The 20202-nt window shown below is 38.8% G+C and overlaps 1 protein-coding gene across 2 annotated transcripts in view; it reads right to left on the reverse strand.

Annotated features, from left to right (window-relative positions):
* Positions 1 to 20202, reverse strand: part of CDH2 (cadherin 2) — a 117870-nt gene that overhangs the window by 14382 nt on the left and 83286 nt on the right. For both annotated transcript variants that reach the window (XM_057397677.1, XM_057397678.1), the window contains 9 exons: positions 19630 to 19774; positions 18419 to 18591; positions 13885 to 14022; positions 13337 to 13522; positions 11166 to 11422; positions 9681 to 9823; positions 8235 to 8468; positions 7557 to 7790; positions 5762 to 5901 (listed from right to left, as the gene is read on the reverse strand). In XM_057397677.1, coding sequence (XP_057253660.1) covers positions 5762 to 5901; positions 7557 to 7790; positions 8235 to 8468; positions 9681 to 9823; positions 11166 to 11422; positions 13337 to 13522; positions 13885 to 14022; positions 18419 to 18591; positions 19630 to 19774 — 1650 coding nt within the window. The remainder of the gene's footprint in view (positions 1 to 5761; positions 5902 to 7556; positions 7791 to 8234; positions 8469 to 9680; positions 9824 to 11165; positions 11423 to 13336; positions 13523 to 13884; positions 14023 to 18418; positions 18592 to 19629; positions 19775 to 20202) is intronic.

Consider the following 20202-nt stretch of genomic DNA (forward strand, 5'->3'; position numbering starts at 1 on the left):
TCATTATCATTAAAATTTCTAAACATATTCCAATCTTAATGCAATGCAAAATAAAGGTTAGAATGTGATCTGAATAACACTTAGATAGGGTGGTGAAAATAAAATATAATCAAATGAATTTGATTACAACTGTTGTATTTACAAACAGAGGTTACAATAAGATCCAACACAGATGACCACTGTTATCTTAAGATGCAGGCGTACAGGAAGTTATGACTATAAGGAACCTGCCTTGACTCCCCCCCCCCCCCCCAAAAAAAAGACACAAAACCAAACCAAAACACACACACGAAAAACCCAGACCAAAACCCTAAAATGCCAAAAGATTACCGAGTTCATTTTTGTCAACGACACACAAATGCTACCCTTTCTATAAAGGAGGAATTTAGATCCTGCACACATAAAAATAACGTATTATGTTCTTAATGCTATTATCACCTTTTAAATAAATGCTACTATTTTTCTATATAAACATATAATAAAATATGAAAAAAACACCAAGCTATTGACTAATGTCTGAAAAGACTCATAAGAAAAGGTGTTCTAGAAAGGAACACTTAGAATCTTTATGGATGAAAATTACTGTGAACGATAGCAAAATCATTGTGTTGGAAACTCTTGTGCTGAAGAGATCTGAGAGCTAGATTAAAATACAGGCTCAAAACAGCTAATCTGCAATACTTTCAAAGCATACCACCCACTTGCTCAGAGAACTTGCTTCAACAGGACCACCTGTGTGAACAAGTACTACCAGAATTCAGAAAACACTATAGAAATGGGCTCAAAGGAGATGAGAGGATCATCTTGTGCAATGAGATGTATACAGAGGCAATAACATAGAAAAAGATATATCACAGTTACCAGGCTGACATATGCTGCACGTATCCCAGTCAAGCACCCACTGCTTCAATGTAAATCACACAAACGGCCTGAGACATGCAATGAAAACAAATTACTGATGCTTATGGGTTGTGATCTGCTATGTGCGTGAACTATGCTGCAGACAAGTGCTAATTGCTTTAACACTCAGCTGACATGAGGTTTTGGAATTCAGACTGACAACAGTATTACAAGTTGAGAGCACATCGTGTTGGGAGAGAATATTCGTCATTTGTACCTCACACCTTGCATTTCTGAAAAAAACTGCAACCTCTAGATCATGGTCAAGTAATAATCAAGAGGGTCACTACCAGCAATAACTAGGCACTTCGATTTCAGGATATAGCAAACTGTAGTGTCCCCCCACCCCAACTGCTAAGTTAAAGATTCAGATGCCAAACTGAAAAACAAACAGAAAACTGAAACAAACAGAAAAACCAACCAACAAACTGAACAACCAACCTCTAAAGTAAACTAAAAAACCCGACAACACTTCCCCTCCCTCCTCAAACCAGCAACCAAACTGGTCCAACCACTGACTTTGGTGGAACAATGCTGACTCAAAGCCTCTCATGTCCCAACAATATCTGGAATACCTCTGCTTCCTCTCCATACCCTGTTGTCCCCAGCTTCTGCTACTACATTGATCTTTCCCAATATCAGGAAAAAATGTTTCTGCCTGGAATAACAGGAGTGCTGTACAGGTTTTCAGCCCGCAAGAAACTAGGTGATAAAAGACCAGAACATTTTCAGTATCGACAATGCTGTTCAGTGGGGAGCAGGCTGACTTCAGTTATGACCTATGGCTCAAGAGCTTTTCTGGTTTAGGGAATTAAAAGCATTTTTCTCAACTGCTGTGAAGATCACACCACCCTGTGTACATCATGCCAGGCTAGAGGAAGACTATGAATCATTCAAGAACCTCAATTTTCTTTACAAGCATTCAGTCTGTCAGAGTGAACAAAGCAGGCCAAGATGGCCTCAACTGGAATAGAAGACCTTCACTACGGAAAAAAACTGCTCTTTTGTGACAGACTTTACAGCATAATTCCTTCAAAATGTTAGCACAGGAGAGAAAAAAACCCAACCAAACAACAAAACAACAAACAAAATCAAGCAGGAATTCTACCTTTTTGTTGACAGTTGCTATGACTAGGAAGAACTAGCTGGAATTTGGAACTCATAAAATGTGCTGCGGGAGACATTACCCTGATGGCACATACAAAGAGTTTGAAAGGAATGTGCCAAGGGTACTTTAGGAGTTTCTGGGTCTGCAATGACAGCTAAGAAACAAAACTGCGTAACTTTCAAATGAACAAATGAAAGAAATTGTACTCAAGAAATTGTAAGAAATTGAACAAATGAAAGAAATTGTACTCAAGGAATTGTAAGAAACAAAACTGCATAACTTTCAAAGGAACAAATGAACCCTCTTAAATAAAATTACCTCAACAGCAAACCCACTAATCTAAAAGTAGTTTGGTTCAGGATGCAGAGTCCTAACTTCACTTATCTTCAAGCCTTACCAGCTGTATCTTCAGGTCACCTAAACATCTTGGATAAACAAGAAAAATTAGGCAATAGCAGGCAAATCTTCAAGTATTCACCCAGAAAAGCAGGTGATTTCAAAAAAGCCTAAGTAATTTGCTTGCTATAAATAGAAGTAAGTAATTTAAAAAGGTACAGATGATAAAAATATCTGAGGAGTTTGTAATACTGTTTTCACTGAGATTCACATGACACTTTGAGCATTCCCTTCTGTTTTGCTGCATGAGATGTACCCTGGGTTGGATGGTCCCGTGTTTCTGAGTCACCCTGTGCCCTGCCTTCTACTGAAGCTGCTAGTTCAATCAATCCTGATGCTTTGGAAAGAGTGCACCATAAAAAGTTAATACTGATGTAGTACATTTTCCTCTGTCATCTGTTGATGACTTGTGGATGCAAGGTTGACATGAAATATTTTTTCTTGATTTTAATAGAACAGTGGCAGTTTTACCATATGAGGCCCCATTCTGAAAATGGATTTTTGCTGGCAGTCTCATGCATTTTTAGGACAGTAACTTTGACACTTTAATGCTTACTTTGACAAAATGCAAAGATCCTTATGGCCAGTGCCTTTTGCCCACAATGATTTGCACATAGCTTTGCTTGTATAGTATTTTGCTAAGCCATGGTTTGCAAAAATGAGATTACTACTCGGCAGGGAACTCGTTGGGACATTTCAGAAGCTTAGCATTCCAAGTTCTTAAATCTCACATAAAATATGTGCAAAACTGAATAAAACTCAAGCAAATATAATCCTCCCTCTTTCGCCTGGGCACATGAGGTGAAGGGGGCAAGGAGGAAATTGAGAACAAATTAACCTGGAACTATTATCTAGTTAAGCCCAAACAGAAAATAGATTTTACAAAACATCAAACTAAAATTAAGTATAATAATCCCCCTGAAAAGCAAGACAGAACTTATTTCCATCATGCATCATAGATACAAAATTAAGTGCCTACATGACAAGTTTATGTTCTCTATTCAGCCACTCTGTACAGGAATAAATTCCTAACTCCAGAGCCGTGGGAGGGCCTCTTCCCTTTTTGTCTACATAGTGGTCTAAAAGTCTTGCAATAGAAATATACATATAAAAGCTTGCTATATGCTTCATATCAGCTTTTACTTTCTTTTCCTGTATTGCTCGTTATGTTTGGAGTACATAAAAGACCTTTTAGACTCTCAGGCACGACGGTCTACTGCTGGATCAGGAAAGGGACCAGTGTACCCAAACTACAGGGCTGGCAGCTAAGAAAATTAATTTTTAACTGTGGCTTTAAAATTTGTCTTAAGAAAGCAAGCAGGGGTTTTGTGGTTAAAAATCATTCAGTTTTCATTCACTGAGACACCTCTGTGTCTAGGTGCTTCCTTTACTCACAGTGAGAGGAAATGATCCTAATTTCACATTTCTTACCACTTCACTTTACTGCTACTCCACCCACTGTCAGTTTTTCCTTTCATTGAATGTACTATGCTCATTCACTGCAGTGAAAGGCTGCATTTGTAGATGGTTTACATCCTGCTAATCCCTACAGCACTGACACCATGTTGCCTCCTACCACACTACCCTGACTATACCTCTCACAAAGACAACCTCTGTCTATACCTCAGTATGAGAGGAGGAGCACAGTACAAGATAGACAAGAGAGACTTCAGTACCATTTCTAAACTATTCAGTATTTTACTCTCCCTGTACACTGTTACAACCATGCTGAAAGTTTTCAATCTGCAGCACAACCTGTCCCAAAACTACTCTAGCATTTCCTGTGACTTCCCAATGAACAGTATATACTCTGAGAACCTTACTGACTGTTCTGAGGGTTGCATGGACAGCAATTAAAAATCAAAGCCACATGAAAATTGCTAAACAGATCCCCCAGAGACTGCGGATGAACAAAAGCTGGGGACAGTCTTCCAATACCTAAAGGGGGCCTACAAGTCATCTGCAGAGGGACTTTTTACAACAGGTAGTGATAGGACAAGGTGAATTGTGGATGCCACATCCCTGACAGTGTTCAAGGCCAGGCTGGACAGGGCTTTGAGCAACCTCGTCTGGTGAAAGGTATTCCTGTACGTGTCGGGGGGGGGGGGGGGGGGAACCGGATGAGCTTTAAGATTACTTTCAAGCCAAACCAGTCTATGATATGTGAACTGGAAAATTTGGTCTCACAAGACTGAAATTTCTTCATGTTCTTAAAGCTTGTAACTTCTGTGCAGTAACAGATGCACAGACAGGATGTAATTCTTGTACTCAAACTGTCTGTGTATAAACAACTGGAATATACAGAGAGACTCAAAGGGTTGTCTTCAATTTATTTAATAACATAAGCAATTTTCCAAAACTGCATGAACTGAAGTTTCCTTTGCAAATTGCCTAAAAAGAAAAGCCAGGAAGTAGGAACAGTACTTGGGGAAATGCAGGAAGCATGGAAATTACTAAGGGGAACACAAATTTCAGACAAACAAACAAACGAGCAGAAGGAAGCTATAAATGCCTGTACCACTGAAGGGAGACACTTTTTAGATAACTCAAGTGCCAGATGACTGTGACTGGGGATGTATGGAAGAATTACGCTTAGTTTTGCAAGGCTTCTTACTGGAACATTTCTGAGCCTGTATTATATGCACTGTCCCCTTTGCAATTATTATACTTACTTCTACCACTAATAATGTGCATAAATCTGTTTGTCATATTCATAAAGCACTTTAAAAAACCTCCTCTGAAGCAAGGAAATCGCACTGCTTGGAAATTCACTAACTTGGAGAAATATATGGAAAAAGAAGCTATTCTTAGCATATAAACATCACTCTGAGTCCTCTGACATATCAGCAGTGGTTCAATCAGAGGTGACATGAGAGTAAATACATATGGCACCTGACTGGAAAGGTATTTGACTAAATACAGATGTGCCCTGACAGCTACTTGAAACACAAATACCTTCCAAGCTGAAGTCCCAGTAGTGGCAATCTGTCAATAGCCAACATTACTGTATATCTAGAAAGGCATTCACCCCTCTCCAAAAAAGGGTGATATTCAGAATAGACTGTATTAGGCTCTCTGCACTGGTGATTCTGTACAATAGAATCCCACACAAGGAGTGAAGAAGATGCACAGACTGCGACAAGAGTGGATGCCAATTTTCATTTAAATGCAACAGCCTTAGCTGAAGCATGGTCAGAATGTTGTGACTTTAAGTGGACAAGATACTGATTTTGCATCTATTCCAAAAGGCAAGAAATTGGTATTTCTGGAACTGAAAAAAAAAACAAAACCCAAACCCAAAATAAAGTGGAGAGTGAAATGCAAATCTATGCATAAAAACCACCGATCATTCCTCACCTGATCTTCTTCACCACCACCTTCTTCATCATATTTCAGAATGTTGTCCCTCACATCATCTTCTGGATCAATCAAGAGCTGCTTTGCCTGACGCTCTTTATCCCGGCGTTTCATCCATACCACGAACATTAAAACTAAAACTATGTTGCAAAAAGGAAGACATAAAAACCAACACATTTTCATTCTGAAGCACAGCCATAGAAAATGGTACAAATTTGGTGTTTGTTTTTTTGTATAGTTGGTTTGGTTTTTTTTAATAAACAGCTTCACAGAAGGCATCTTAAACAAGAAATATTTAAATCCAGGCTACTATAGGCAATTGGATTTGGAAATCAAACACATATTCAAGACTGTAAATCACATATCCATTCCACATCTGCAGAATAAACTTGTCATGAAAAGAAATAAGAAAAAACAAGCTTCATAAAACACTGAATTAAGAAGGGAATCTTACCAGTAGTGGCAAGAATGCTAGCAGATTATATTATTTATATTTATTTCTGCTATGTCCCAAGAATATATAGCAATTATATAGTTTAAGTAATTCTGATGTTTGAACATCACCAAGGTTAGGCTATTTTGGCATAAAGCTCAGCAGAGAACAGACTGTACTGTTGCCTAAGTTTAGATTTATGTTTAGAAGGAAGAGGAATTAAGGCTGAGGAAAATGCAGTGGCATTTAGAGCTATATATTTTTAATCTTTAACCTGAGGAATTTCAAGTTATACCGTTTGCTTACAAACTAAAGCTGTTAAAACTGTAGGAGAAACAAAACAGAATAAATGTAAAGTAATTCCTAATACAGTAAGCATGTTTCCAGTTATAAACATCTTCATGGAAAGAAAATACAATGCATCTGCAATGTCAATATATGAAGAATGCCTTGAAGGATTTGACAGTTTGAAGAAAGCTTTGTTAATTCAATACTGAACATTTTAAGAGTATCTTATATCAAGAAAATAATTGTACTGTGCCTGTGTACAGCCACGGGCTTAGCCAGGCTCAAATACTTTTTTATTTTATGTTTTCAAATTACTCCTTTCCCTCATTTTGTATGTTCTGGACTGGTGCACAATACACTTTGAACAGATTAATCCTTTCCTTTTGTGCCACCACTATTGGAAATCAGTTAACCACAACGTGTAGGAGAGCTAGCATCTAATTTACTGCACTGGGCAGACACTTAGTCATGATGTTTAGTCATCTCCCTTATTGAACAGACTTGACACAAAAATAAAATATTAGCACAACTTTATGTAGTACTTAAACATACACTTCAGTCTTCCTGCATGGCTGCCTGCTTGTCGGGCCTTATATGAAGGGCTCTGATTTATTACTTTCCAAAAATCAAAAAGCCTACTTACATTAATCTAAGGCACAACAGTAGTAACACCAGAGCACTCCTTAAAGGCATTATTACCCACTGTGGGTGGCATCAAATCACATAGTATCAACAGCACAAAAGACACTAGATGTCTCAAGATTAATCACACCTTCAACTTGGTCACTCACTGACGTAATAGAAAAAGCGCTCATGGGCACATAAAAATCTCTTTCACAAACCCACTGTGGGGCCTGACTTCCAGGCAAGTGCTAGTTATGATCTCACAGACTCCTCATACTTTATGATCAGGAGAGTTTTCACACTTGTCGAAGACACTGAACGAAGCAACAACAATCTTTGGACTTGAGTCTTTAATCACTCGCCTGGTTTTATCAAGGCATATGGGACTACAACATAAGATAATACTTGCAAAGCAAGATTAAAAGAGAATTAAGAAATCTATATACTCACTGAGCAAGATGATGATACAAAGCAGAATTGCAATGATGGCACCAGTGCCCAGCCCTGCACCAACAATCCGGTCAACATCAGTGCAGTCTCCATTTATGTCACATTGGCAAACTTTCACTTTCAGCACGGAAGTGCTAGAAGCATGTGGATTTCCAGAATCTGTAATTACTATGGGCACATCATAGATACCAGCCTCCAGGAACCTGATCCTTAAAGAGAGCTGGGCGTGATCACCTGTGTGTGAAAATGAAGCACTTGTTAAAAAGTAATGTACTGCTCATGTAGGTTTAAAACAATACTGGCAAAAATGTCTCATCTTGAGCTCTGAATTAACTTATGGTTCAGCACACTACATGACACCCAGTATAACAGACTTCTTTATTACTGTGAACATTTTTTCTTTCTTAAAGCTTCCTATCATTTGGGGAACTTACACAAAGGTGCTTTCCTATTTGTATTAACTGAATTCATGTACATTGCAAAATGATACCTAAGTAAAATACAGAAAAGCATATTCAAGGATATACAAACATTCAAGCATATCCAACCTGTTCAAGGCCAGGCTGGATGGGGCTTTGAACAACCTGGTCTGGTGGAAGGTGTCCCTTCCAACCCAAACCATTCTACGATATTCAGTGATTTCTTTAAAATTATTAAGACTTCAATAATGTTAATTACCACTAATTCGAACAATGGTCCAATTCCTCTTAATGCTAGCAGGTGTGTCAGGCAGCTCAAAGGCAAATGGGCCTGCATTTGGATCTATGTCAGGGTCCACAGCAGTGATGTTAATAGCATTAGGCTGTACAGTTTCACAAGTTGTGGCTTCTTTCGGATTCACTTGGGGGGCATTATCATTGATGTCCAGCAGGTATATCTGAAGTGTGCCAGTTCCGCTCATTGGCGGAATTCCTTAAAGAAAAGAAAACAATATCAAGTCTGTTTCTAATTGCAAAGTTACTTAAGCAAAGCTATACCAACACCTTCCAACTGCCATGTACATTGGTTCACCTCAGTTTTGGGATTCTGGCTTTACCAACCAATCTAATACTGTCACTGCTCCTGCCAACACACAATTCTTACATAGCCTGTTCTCAGAGAAATTGTTCTCAGCAAAATTCAGCAAATGACTACAGATCCACAGATCAGGGCCTCAAGCCTTTTACTGACCAGACAGCCAGTTCATCTCCAGAGATGGTCTATATTGAATGCTTCAAAGAAAAGGTGGGATAAAAACTGGGATAATTTATCCTCTGGAGAATTTATTTTGTAACTTCGAGGACTAACAACCACCCTTTACCACAAATGTGCTATTTAAATTCTTTCTAATACTGACTTCCAGCATGCTACTTGCTATCCACATTGAATATGTGATGTTCCGTAAACCTTGCTAAAGTTGCACATTTACGTGAAACATGTGGCATTGAATTTCTTAGTATAATTAGCAATGGTTCTTATTCCACTCCCCACGGCTCCCAAAATACTCAGTTCCGTTTATTTTCTCCAGAACAGAACCAAAAAGATAGAAACAGTTAATCTAGCTTTGTTATACAGATCCAGTTTGTGAAATTCTACCATTTGTCTTCTCCAAAAGATAAACAGCCCCAGTGTTTCAGTATTCCTCCCTGATGCCAGAATGCCTAAGTGCACCTGTCCATCTTTCTGGTATCGGCTATGAACAGCACAGCACTCCAGCTGAAATCACAGGACTCATTTTCGAGCAGAGATTGTTAATTGTCCTTAATGAACTCACAATGACAAGCCACTTTTCCCTCTGCACTGCTGTAGCCTGAATGTGGAAAAATACAACAGCTCTCCCCAACACGTTACTCCCCATAAAGGCCACTTATGCCTGCGAATCTCCTGCGCAGGGTTTCTTTTTTTTTTCAGTTTTCAATAAACTGAACTACCATAATTAAGCCAGTGCCCTTCTCCAAGCTCACAGAATTACCTGTCAGCCCACTTCCCAAGCAGCTGGGAAATACACAAAGTCTGATACTAATACAGACTTCCAACTGGATGTGTTCTAAGTTATCTTACTTTCTGCCCTGGTAAAACTGAATGCAATTTAACCATGCAGAAGAAAGCTTTTTGAAAAAAAAAAAATACCATGGGGATACATACCATTATCAGAAGCAAGGAATGTTGCATTATACATATTATTTTGCACATATATTGACTCTCTGTCCAGAACAGCCATAGTAGTTATTTGTCCATTAATAGGGTCAATTTTCAGCCAGTTTGCAGGATCTGAAAGTTTCGAGTACCTGTGTATTTGACCACAAGTTGTGTTATCTTTCTGTCAACGTAAATACTGGCAAAGACAACATTAGTATCTTAATTTGTATTCTGAACAGTTTGGGTTTTTTTTATTTGAAGACAGTATTTCACTACTTTCCATTTATTAAGCCTTGTCACTAAAATTCTTGAAAATAAGCATTAGAAACAGCCCTACATTTAGATTCTTGAAGTGCCCTGCCATGTAAATTACATGATTACCATAAACTATGTAACATTCAGACTCAAAATATTCATTAAGACTCCCTCTTGCTTGTTCTATACCGACAGAACTTTTCATACTAACTTTTATCTTATCAGAGTGCTGAGAGCAGGAGAGAGGTAACGGACAGAGTGTTGGAGTAGCACTAACTTGCATTATTCTAGTGCTTCCAATGTTAATTTTTAGAGGCCCTGTTTTACTGCGTACTTCTCATCTTAATTTGAAAGAGGAGTGTTTTTCAAAACCATCCTTCCATCTGAGAAATGTTCTTTGACATTAATCAAGTGCAAGATACCTTAGGTCATTAAAAATGCATATATCTAAGTCCTCATACAATCATGTCTATGACGGTTACATCCAGAAACGAGTAAAATATCAGCTAAACGAAATTAAATGAAAATAAAATTGTAACAATCTTGATTTTGGAAGGAAAGACGAAAATGACGTTCTGGAGTTTCTTCTACATGAGCTAAAAAAGCTACTGGATAAGCTCAGAACCTGAGTTCTGGCACAAGGCTAGTCACTGTGCCTTAGCTTTGCAGTCAATGACCATGTTTTAAACAAGGTATGAGAATGCATGCTTTGAAATTTCTGTGGTTTAGTCTCTTTTCTCATTTAGCATAGGCTTAGTCACTGGGCAAATTATGATCATAGCTATCAGTTCAAGAGTACACAGATAGACAACAGCAGCACTTGGCATTCCTGGAGAATAAACGAGAAAACCCTTTAGATTTGGTCAACAATATGATGTGGTTTTGCTGCCATGTCAAAATTATTGTTTAATTAAAACTGCAAATGATCTTAGTTCACGTGTCCGCTCTGACTTAATTTGTCGGGACACTGCATATACTTTATTCTACCTTGATGAAGTGGGACTTTGCATTAGGATATCACACAGTTTACAGATATATGAATATGGGCTGGATCACCTTCTCTACAGCAACAAATCCTTTTAGAGAAAGCTGCACAAAACCTACAGGAAGTATTTATATAGCTATGTGCTGTGGTAAATGCAGTCATTTCATATGCAGTCTTTTTGCTCCCCATCCATTCTGTAACACAGATATTACATTTCAATTATTAAATAACTGCAAAGGGTTCGTATAGACCTTAGAGAGGTTTGCTGCATGTAACGATCTGGGTCCTGAGCAGTGAAAGTTGTCAACATGCTACCAGCAAGTAGTCCTTCTTCTTGACGTACAAGCTTAGGGTTTGGAACAAAATACGGGCTCTCATTCACATCAATGACCGTAATGGACACAGTTGCTGTTGACTGAGGAGGATGTTGAATCCCCTTAGCCAAAGGCACTTGATTTTCCGCAGCTACAGTAAGTACAAACATCCTGTTGGTCTCGAAGTCAATAGGCTGCGAAAAGCAAAGAGCAGAAAGTGTTAACATTCACTAAAACCAGCAATGGACACATGATAACATTTTTACTTTAAAGCACACTTTTAAGCCTTACTTGTGCTGCTTTTGTCAAAAATGAGCACAGAGCCTAAAGAAAACACACTAAATACAACACCTCAACAGGAGACTGGGTTAGCATTTTGCTTAGCAGCAGCAGCAGTTTTGAAGTTAGAACAGCTAGAAACCTTCTCATTCTTGAATGTAACTTACTCTGGTACTGCCATTACAGGTAACTGAGGAAACAAGTAGTTTCATGAGAAACTGATTTGAAAACTTCCAGCTTTGCGCCAGGCACTCATGTAAGCAGATGTGCCTCATGAGAAGCTCTCCTGGGGAAAGAAATCTGCCTCTGCCGGTAATGAACAACCTTCAAACAAGAGCATGATCATACCTAGCCCTACAGATCAGAGATTCCCATGCCCTTAATGTTTCACTAGAAAGACTCTTTGTAATCCCAGCTAATTCTACTTATGGCATGCCTACAGCTCGCATCTTCACTGTCTAGACTACCTTCAGTGTGGGGACTTTCTCACTAAGCCAGAAGTCAAATTTAAGAGGAAGAGTAAAATCAGTTTGATGCTAGAGTTCTGCTGTTGTACTGCATAGGGGCGAGGCATTCCCCAAGACCTGATTTGCCTTAGTACTGTGCACTGTACTACTTGCACTAACTCTAGAGTTGAAGGAACCCTGTACCTTTACAGGGGCAGTTAGCACATGACAGTATAAATTCAGTGACAGCAGACAATCCAGTCTTCATGTTGACCCATCAACTCATTGCACTGCCCATAAAAACTGTAGGAAGGCTTCCAACTCTTCCCATGTCAGGTGCCTAAAGGAGTGCTACAAAGCACAAATATTCATGTAATTATTGCTGGAAGGCTGTAATAGAACAATTGGTACCTCTGGGGAAGTGCAGTTATAAAACAAGAGAGTTCTTTAAAAACAAAGTAACAAACAAAACAACAACAAAAAACCCAAAACAAACAAACAAAAAACTACTGCAAATTACCACTACAGCTGTTTAAAAACTTGTATCTTTTTGTCACCAAATACTGACAAGATTAAAAAAAGAAAAAAGGGGGTCAGAAAAAGAATTAAGGGGGAAAAAAAAGTGAATGTTTTAATTTCCAAATGGAAATGCTGGCATCTTACAGTTGACTTGAAGTGGATCAGGAAAACCAGAACAGGCCAACTCAGAGATGAGACACTTATCAGAGGGCCATGAGGAAAGATGCCTAATGCCTGGCAAGTTTAATTATAGAACCACATTGTTAGTATCACTTGAAATAAGTCAATCCTCAACACAGAGCTGTGCTGGCTAGAGAATGAAGATAGACAAGTTATTCCATAAAAGGTATTTAAATGAGGCTTTAAAAATAGCCAGTCCTTAAAAGTCTCTTGTAGAAGTAGCCTCCCACCTATCACTTTTTCCTCTCTGATTGTGCCTTGACTGCATGTATCTGTTCCTTAATGGGAACGTGTTGACATAAAACCCACATACAACAAGCATGATTACTGGGGGGGGGGGCAGAAGGTAGGAAGCTGTTCTTTTACTCTAGCAACAGTACTAAGCAAATGCCTTTTCACAGATTCACAGACTAATTCCCATCTTGTAGCAAATACAGCTTCAAAATCTGTCAGTTTCAACAACCTAGCCTGATTTTTAAAACTGATCAGCTGGAGTACTACCAATAGCGTAAGCAAAGAAAAAATGCTGCAAGAGACAGCCAAATTCCACAAGGCAGAAATGGCCCATCCATTCTGCTTTCCAGATTCATGGTGGCCTCAGGAGCCCACATTTTCCCCTACTCCCCAGTGTTCTCCCACTTATTCCATCTCTGCCTAATTCCCTGCAGCACAAGCATCTCTCACCTTCACAACAGTCACCAGCCCATCGTTGCTATTGGGATCAGTCAGGATGGTAAATCGACCTGTTGGGTCTCCTCCGGTCATCCGGTACATTGCATTCCATGCAGGCGTGTGAGGCTGATCTTTATCTGTTACCGTCAGGTTTGCCACGATCACATCCACCCTGTTTTCTGGTACTTCCCCATAGAACTGCAAAGAACACAAGAAAACATTTTACCTTGGCTGCAGAAGCAAGCAAGAGCCACACCATACTGAATATTCATCAACGTTAGGAAGCACATCTCTCTTCACTGGAGGTCTGACAATTTATCTAATGAAGTTTACCTGAGGCCACCCAGAAAACGGATGGTTTGATTCCCTTGTCAGCTTTTGCCTTTTGGCCTAAACAGAATACTGTATCTAAGGGATATAATATTCTGCATGTATTTCAATTCTGCCTGCCAGTACATATTTAATAAGTAATAAATATTTACCGTCTGTGAATATAATGAGAAAAGTGGGGAATGGTTATAAATATGCACATCCTTCAGTTTCTCCTACCCTCTACTTACAGTCATGGCGGTGAACTCTGGAGGATTGTCATTGACATCTGTCACAGTGATGACAGCAGTTGCTGTGTTTGAAAGACCATATGTTGGGTTTCCTTCCATGTCCGTAGCTTGAATTATTAATGTATATTGTTGCACTTTCTAAAACACAAAATGACATCAACGTAAGACTTAGACAAAACTAACATTACCATAGGACAGCAGGTGTTCCCAAAACTGCACTGTGCTAAGCAATGGAGCCTATCACACTGTTTATTCCAGTTAGCATCAGCCAAAATGACAGGAGTAAAGTTTGTGCCACAGGAATACAGCACCAGGTTGCATCTAGCTATATAGAACTACTGCTTGATTTTCTTCAAATGTCACTGAGACAAGGACAGACTGCCTGCTTCCTGCTCTCAAAAATCAAAACCATGTTATACAGTTAATGCTGTTATCACAGATTTAACATTGCTTTTCAAATGGGGAAAAAAAAATCCCCCAACACAGAGTGCAGTTTATACTAAAACAGGGTAAGTCCTCAAAAGCATTTAAGCAAACTGAGCCAAGGCAGGTTTAGTTGGCCAAACGGCCACAACTGCCAAGGTTTTGTTTCAGCCAAGCCCAAGAACAAACCCGCCGTTTGCAACATCTTGTGATTGCTATGGAAACTGAAGATGTCAAGGCTAACAGAGACAAGTAAGGACGCTGGGAGAAAGGGGAGGAGGGAGCAAGTGTACAGGCTATTTCCATAAAAGTTAAGCACCCTGGCTGAAGATGGCCACCACTGCAGCCTCAGCCTTCTCCCCCTCCAACCGCTGCATATGCCATTATCCCGTCACAGCTGGAGCAGGGCCAGGGTTTCCTCAAGCACAAGAAATGCCCAACAGAGACTGTTTAAAACAAAGTCGAGCAGGTCCTAGTGAAAAAAAAAGAACACTAGAAAGAGAGTTGTTGCATAGAGTCGCTAGGAAGATGATTTTAACTCCTTGATGTTGAAATGCAAATATCGTGCGTGCTCTTCCATTTACTGGTTCAGCTTCCTAGCTCAGAGAGCTAGGTGTTATCCTTCAGTTCTTTCCAAAAGGAAAGACACAACCATAAGGATCTGCTATTACTTTGAAATATCACTTTCATGAATGGTTTACTAACACTGGCAAAAGCCTGCTGGCAAAATAAAAGTACTTAAAGAAAAGGATTTTTTTTTTCCGCTTGGCACCTTATTTTCTCCCACTACTTGAAGACTGCAGTATATGACAGATTACTTCTCATGGAAACAGTTTACAAAAAGGGACCATGGATAGCAATACAAAAAATAACCAAGGATGATTCCACTGATTGTATCTAACTTTCTTACGGATTTTGGCCAGACACTACAACATTAGAACAGACACTAGAAATGTAATGCTTATGCACACTTCCAAGCAGCAAATATGAGACATTGAATTAAAAAAGATTTTTTAAATAAGTCATCTTTATCTCAAACTGAAGGTATTGCCTCAGTCCTCTTATTATGATGTCCTCTTCCACAAAGGAACCCTTACAACACACCCCAAATGCGTATTGCTATATATACATCCCACAGTTCTTCTTTAAAAAAAGCAAGACTTAGATTATTTACACAGAAATGCAATATATGGTTCAATAATGCAGAAATATGTATATGAATTCTGGTTTGGAAAATATACTTGCAAAGTGACCTTCAAAATGCTTCAATAAACACCCTGAAGGTTTCCTTCATGACACTACCAGAAGTAGTCACAAGGGAATCAAGGAAATACTTTTCCCACTTTCATCCAGGAAAAAAATAGACTTTACTTATTGTGAAGCAATAAACTCCAGATCAGTATTGAAGCAAATCTTGCAGCCAGATCATTCTATGTTATTGAAACAGCAGGTGCTTCTGATTCATCTGGGTCTTAACACACTGATCCCAAGAAACAAATTTCATTAAGAAAAGTCCCATTATTATTACTGCGAAAGTCAACTTTCATACAGTCTTCTTATTTAATTCCAACAGAAAACTGCACGAGAAATCTACTCCTAAAAAGTGCCCCGAAAGACAGCTTGTATGTGGTTTTGTTTGTTCTTCCCGTCCCAGCACTCACATACAGAAGATCAACTGCTGGGAATGAAATACCAGACATCAACAAGCACAGAACTTTGCAAGCATGGGGAAGATGGGGGGAGTGGCTCTCTGCTTTTTACTGTGAGAAGCAGCCAGGAATAAGCTGCGGAGCACGTGTCAGCAGCCTGCACAGATATAGCAACACATCCGAAAACGAACTGGCAGCTTCAAGAAAGAACACAGACCTCATCAGGTCACATCTTTCCACTTCAACACAGGCCAAATAAAAGAGCACTTTACTGAATTAACCTCACGTGAGGCAGGAATGTCAGTGTGTAAATTTAAGTACCCTGCCTGACTTCTTTGGCACCTCCAGCAGTAAAGCAGATGTTTTAATGCTGAAGTGAATTCCACAGCAATAGCAAAAGCAATAACAACAGCTGGATCTCATAAAACAGGATCTTTTGGGATAGCAAGTGAAAGATTTCTTCTGCTTTTAACTGAGTCCCCTTACCTAAGCAACTCTCCTCCTGTGCCATGTTAGCACAGATAATGCATTGTGCACGATAATCTAAAATACTAGCAGATGAGGAATGCATCAGAAGAACCACTCTTTTTGAATGCCTACAACACCAATGCTACCCTAAATAATGTGTCACATAATTTAAGAATTTTGAATTGTGTCTAGTATTTTATGAACCTTGGGCAACACGGCACTCCCCAGCCCACTGTCAGACGTGGGCTCAATTCAGATCTGGCTTCCAAGAATCCTGGTCATTTTAATTTAATTGACTTACACTAAATGACTCAGGAAATAAAGGAAGCAAAGCAACAGCTTGGGAAGGAAACCATTTTATCTCATATTAATCTAATATTTGAACGATTTGACATTAATCATTAATATTCAACATATGCAAGAAATGTTTATAAATACTCATTTGGATATCAGTAGAGCGATCCATCAGGAAAACTGATGGCAAACGACAGTGCTTCTCCAGCTGCTGGTGCGAGGGCCTAAGCTACACAGACAGGCGGTTTCTTCCAAGTTAAATCACTTCAGTACAGCTAGTCACCAAGCAATAAAACCCAAAGAGTTATCGCTATGTCCTTCTGAAAGTTCACCTGTCAAAGATGACCAAGGGATTTTAAAAACCAGGGCAATGCTGCCCATTATTCTTTTAATTTAATAGGGCACAATACCGTAAAGTTCAGGGTTTTCCTTTCCTCAAACTCATCCTCTTCAAAAACAACTTAGAATGAATGTCAATAAAACTTTAAAAATTAATTGCGAAATCTGTCTGCTTAGCTTTTCAAATCTTCTGATTTCCCCTTTCAAACTGAAATTCATCAGAATATTAATAGTCAACCCAGAGCATCAGACAGCATTTTTGTGTTCTATTTTAAAAAAATATAAGCAAACAGCTAAAAGCTGAACAGCAAATCAAGTTTAAAGAAACCTTCAGATTTAATGAGCTAAAATGAGGTTAGTAAAACAGAAGTTGAAAAAAGATGTCCTGAAAGAGATTTGTTTGGATTTTATAGCTTGTTTATAAAATAACACTTATCTCTTGTGAAGTTTTCAAGTGGTTCAAAAGCAGTTAGTCCATGACAGATCTGGAGTTGGGAGGGAAATATTTTTATTCCCACCTCACAAATGCGTGAACCAGAACAGAGGATCTGGCACCCTCCTTCTCTGATGGTGGGGCATAGTGAAGAACTGTCTAGACAGAACAGGACTTGCCCAGCATGTACCAAGGAATTACTGGCAGTCAGATTTTTTTAATTTATTTTTTCTTTTTAAAGGTTTTGAATGTGTGTCCAGGCTTTGAGACAGACCTCCATCTATGCAGCTCCCAGTACTGACTGGTTTATTTCTTAGAACCATGCTTTTCAGATTTTAAGATCAGCAATATTTTTCCTGATTGATTTTAGTAAGCAGAATTCAGATCAGAGAATTACTGCAAATTTAGCAGCACAGCATGCAGAAGATTTCAACATTTACCACCCCTCTGTGAAGAACAAGAAAAAAGACAATGGGAGGACAAACTCTCCTGGAGCTTCCAAAATACATAAAACATATAGCCGATTCCATTTTCCATCTACTCTTTTGTCCACAGAGCTCAGCAAGAGGAAAGGGCTGGTGCTGAGGAACACCTCCCATCTCAGCACCCAGGCCAAGCATCCAATGTTCTTATTTGCATTGCTCTGCTTTAGTGTGTACCTGCTCCTTAAAACCAAACAGGCTTATGAGACAAAATCCTGTTCACAACCCCATGGAACCAAGGGTGACTACGCATACAGAACATGTGGGTCCAATTTTTATCCCTGTCCTAATTTCCTCTTCTCTTGGATTTTATACTCTTGGCCTAGGACAATGGCCAGTGCCAACAGGGGAAAGAAAGAGAGAAAATTCAGACTGGGAAGGGGGAGAAATATTTGTAAGTTACTATCAAAAATAAGTATAAACCAGCCTATGAGATTAAGACCTACCTCTCTGTCAAGCCCAGCTGCTACGGTGATAATGTCACCAGTCTCATTGTTGATTGTAAACATGTTTGGAGAGGGGCTGCTTGGGGCCTGTGACAAGATTCTGTACCTCAGCATCCCATTCTGTGCATTGGGATCATCAGCATCAATGGCAGTAACAGTCATCACGTAGGTTCCTAGCAGCAGGATAAATAATTGATGTTATATATGTAACATAAACAGCTTACTCAGATTACACAAGATCACTTACAAGCAATGGTCAAAGCATGTATTTCTTTTGGTAAACTCTGCACATTCCTTGTCTTACTTAAAACAATCCGATTAAACCCAAGACTCACCAACAGAGTAATTAAAATACATAAGAAGAGATAAAAATACTTTGTGTTTACAGTAATATCAGATTTGCTTATGACTGAAGAAGCTCCATAAACAATGAAATCCTACAATTCTGCCACAAATAACATTTCTGTAACAACAGAGCTTCTCATGTTTAGATGAAAACATTATTCATTGGGCCAAAGGAAATATACTTAATGTTCAGAATTGGTGCACATACTGATAGTGACTGAAAATCAATGTAAATAATACCCTTTCAAAGGTCTTTGAGACACATCTCAAATGCCAAGTCAACACTGCAAACTGAGAAAATACATATCTTGTGCTAACCTTTCTAAAAATTTCATTTTGCACTACTGACAAATCAAGAAAGCAGTTTCAGCCACAGTGCAAACTTTAGTCTGAGGTGATTAGGATTTTAATGAGATGTGAACAACATTTAGGGTTTTCTCAAGAATTCAGATGGAACTGTTTGATTTCAAATCCCAGTACTTCCAAAGCCTCTGAGATTCAAAACTAGAACTGGCTCGGCTGATATTTCAGCAGTCTCCTATACCCTGACCTGTCAACTAACTGAATGTCAAAGGCTATCATGAACATCAGAACTGTGGCATTATAAATAGACCTTTCAAAAACAGGAACTTAAAAAGTCATATTACTTCTGTTTATGTACATAATGCTTTCTTCTTTTGGAAATTAAGCCCAGCATGTTAAAAAGTGAATTAAAAAAAAGGTGAAATAATAAGATCGTATCTGAGGTTTTGTTCATCACATTAAAGACATCATTCAAAATATTACACGATCTGAGGGCACCCCCTTCATCAGCTTCAATGTGATATCGCATACACTTCCCCCTGCCTTGAAAGCCCATGTATTACCTGGCTTTGAGCCTTCAGGGACTGTCCCATTCCAAACCTGGTGTAAGAATTCAGGTCTATTGTCATTCATATCAATGACATTAATAACAATGTCAATAGGATTTTCCACCTGGTTTCCATTTACATCCACTGCATGTGCTCTCAGCTGCAAAAATAATTAAAGTATTAGAATTTGCACAACATACAGGCACAAATAGACAAAATACTGGTCAGGCATTTTTAGCTCCAAGTATTTTGCTTTCTGTCACTGTCCCCTCATATTGACCTTTTAGGTTTTCAGGTTGCTAATGGAACTGCTGTTCAGACTTCGAAGTTGCAGACTGACTTCTTTGATTCGCTGAAAATTATTCTGAATCCTGCAATTTTGATTAATACCAATGCCTAGTGTCATATATAATTTTTAATAATGACTGTTAGAAAACAGACTCTAAAAAAGCAGATTTATATTAAGCAGCTAGCAACTTACTAAAAATCCATAGGGAATGAACACTGGCATCATTTTCAAAACTTTGTTACAGATACTATGTATACTGAACATACATGAATGCATAGAAACTGCATATAGAATACATT

Source organism: Pezoporus wallicus, unplaced genomic scaffold, assembly GCF_028554395.1.
Source record: "Pezoporus wallicus isolate ANWC-B61680 ecotype Strahan unplaced genomic scaffold, APGP_CSIRO_Pwel_v1 contig_227, whole genome shotgun sequence".
In the NCBI taxonomy this organism is placed as follows: Eukaryota; Metazoa; Chordata; class Aves; order Psittaciformes; family Psittacidae; genus Pezoporus; species Pezoporus wallicus.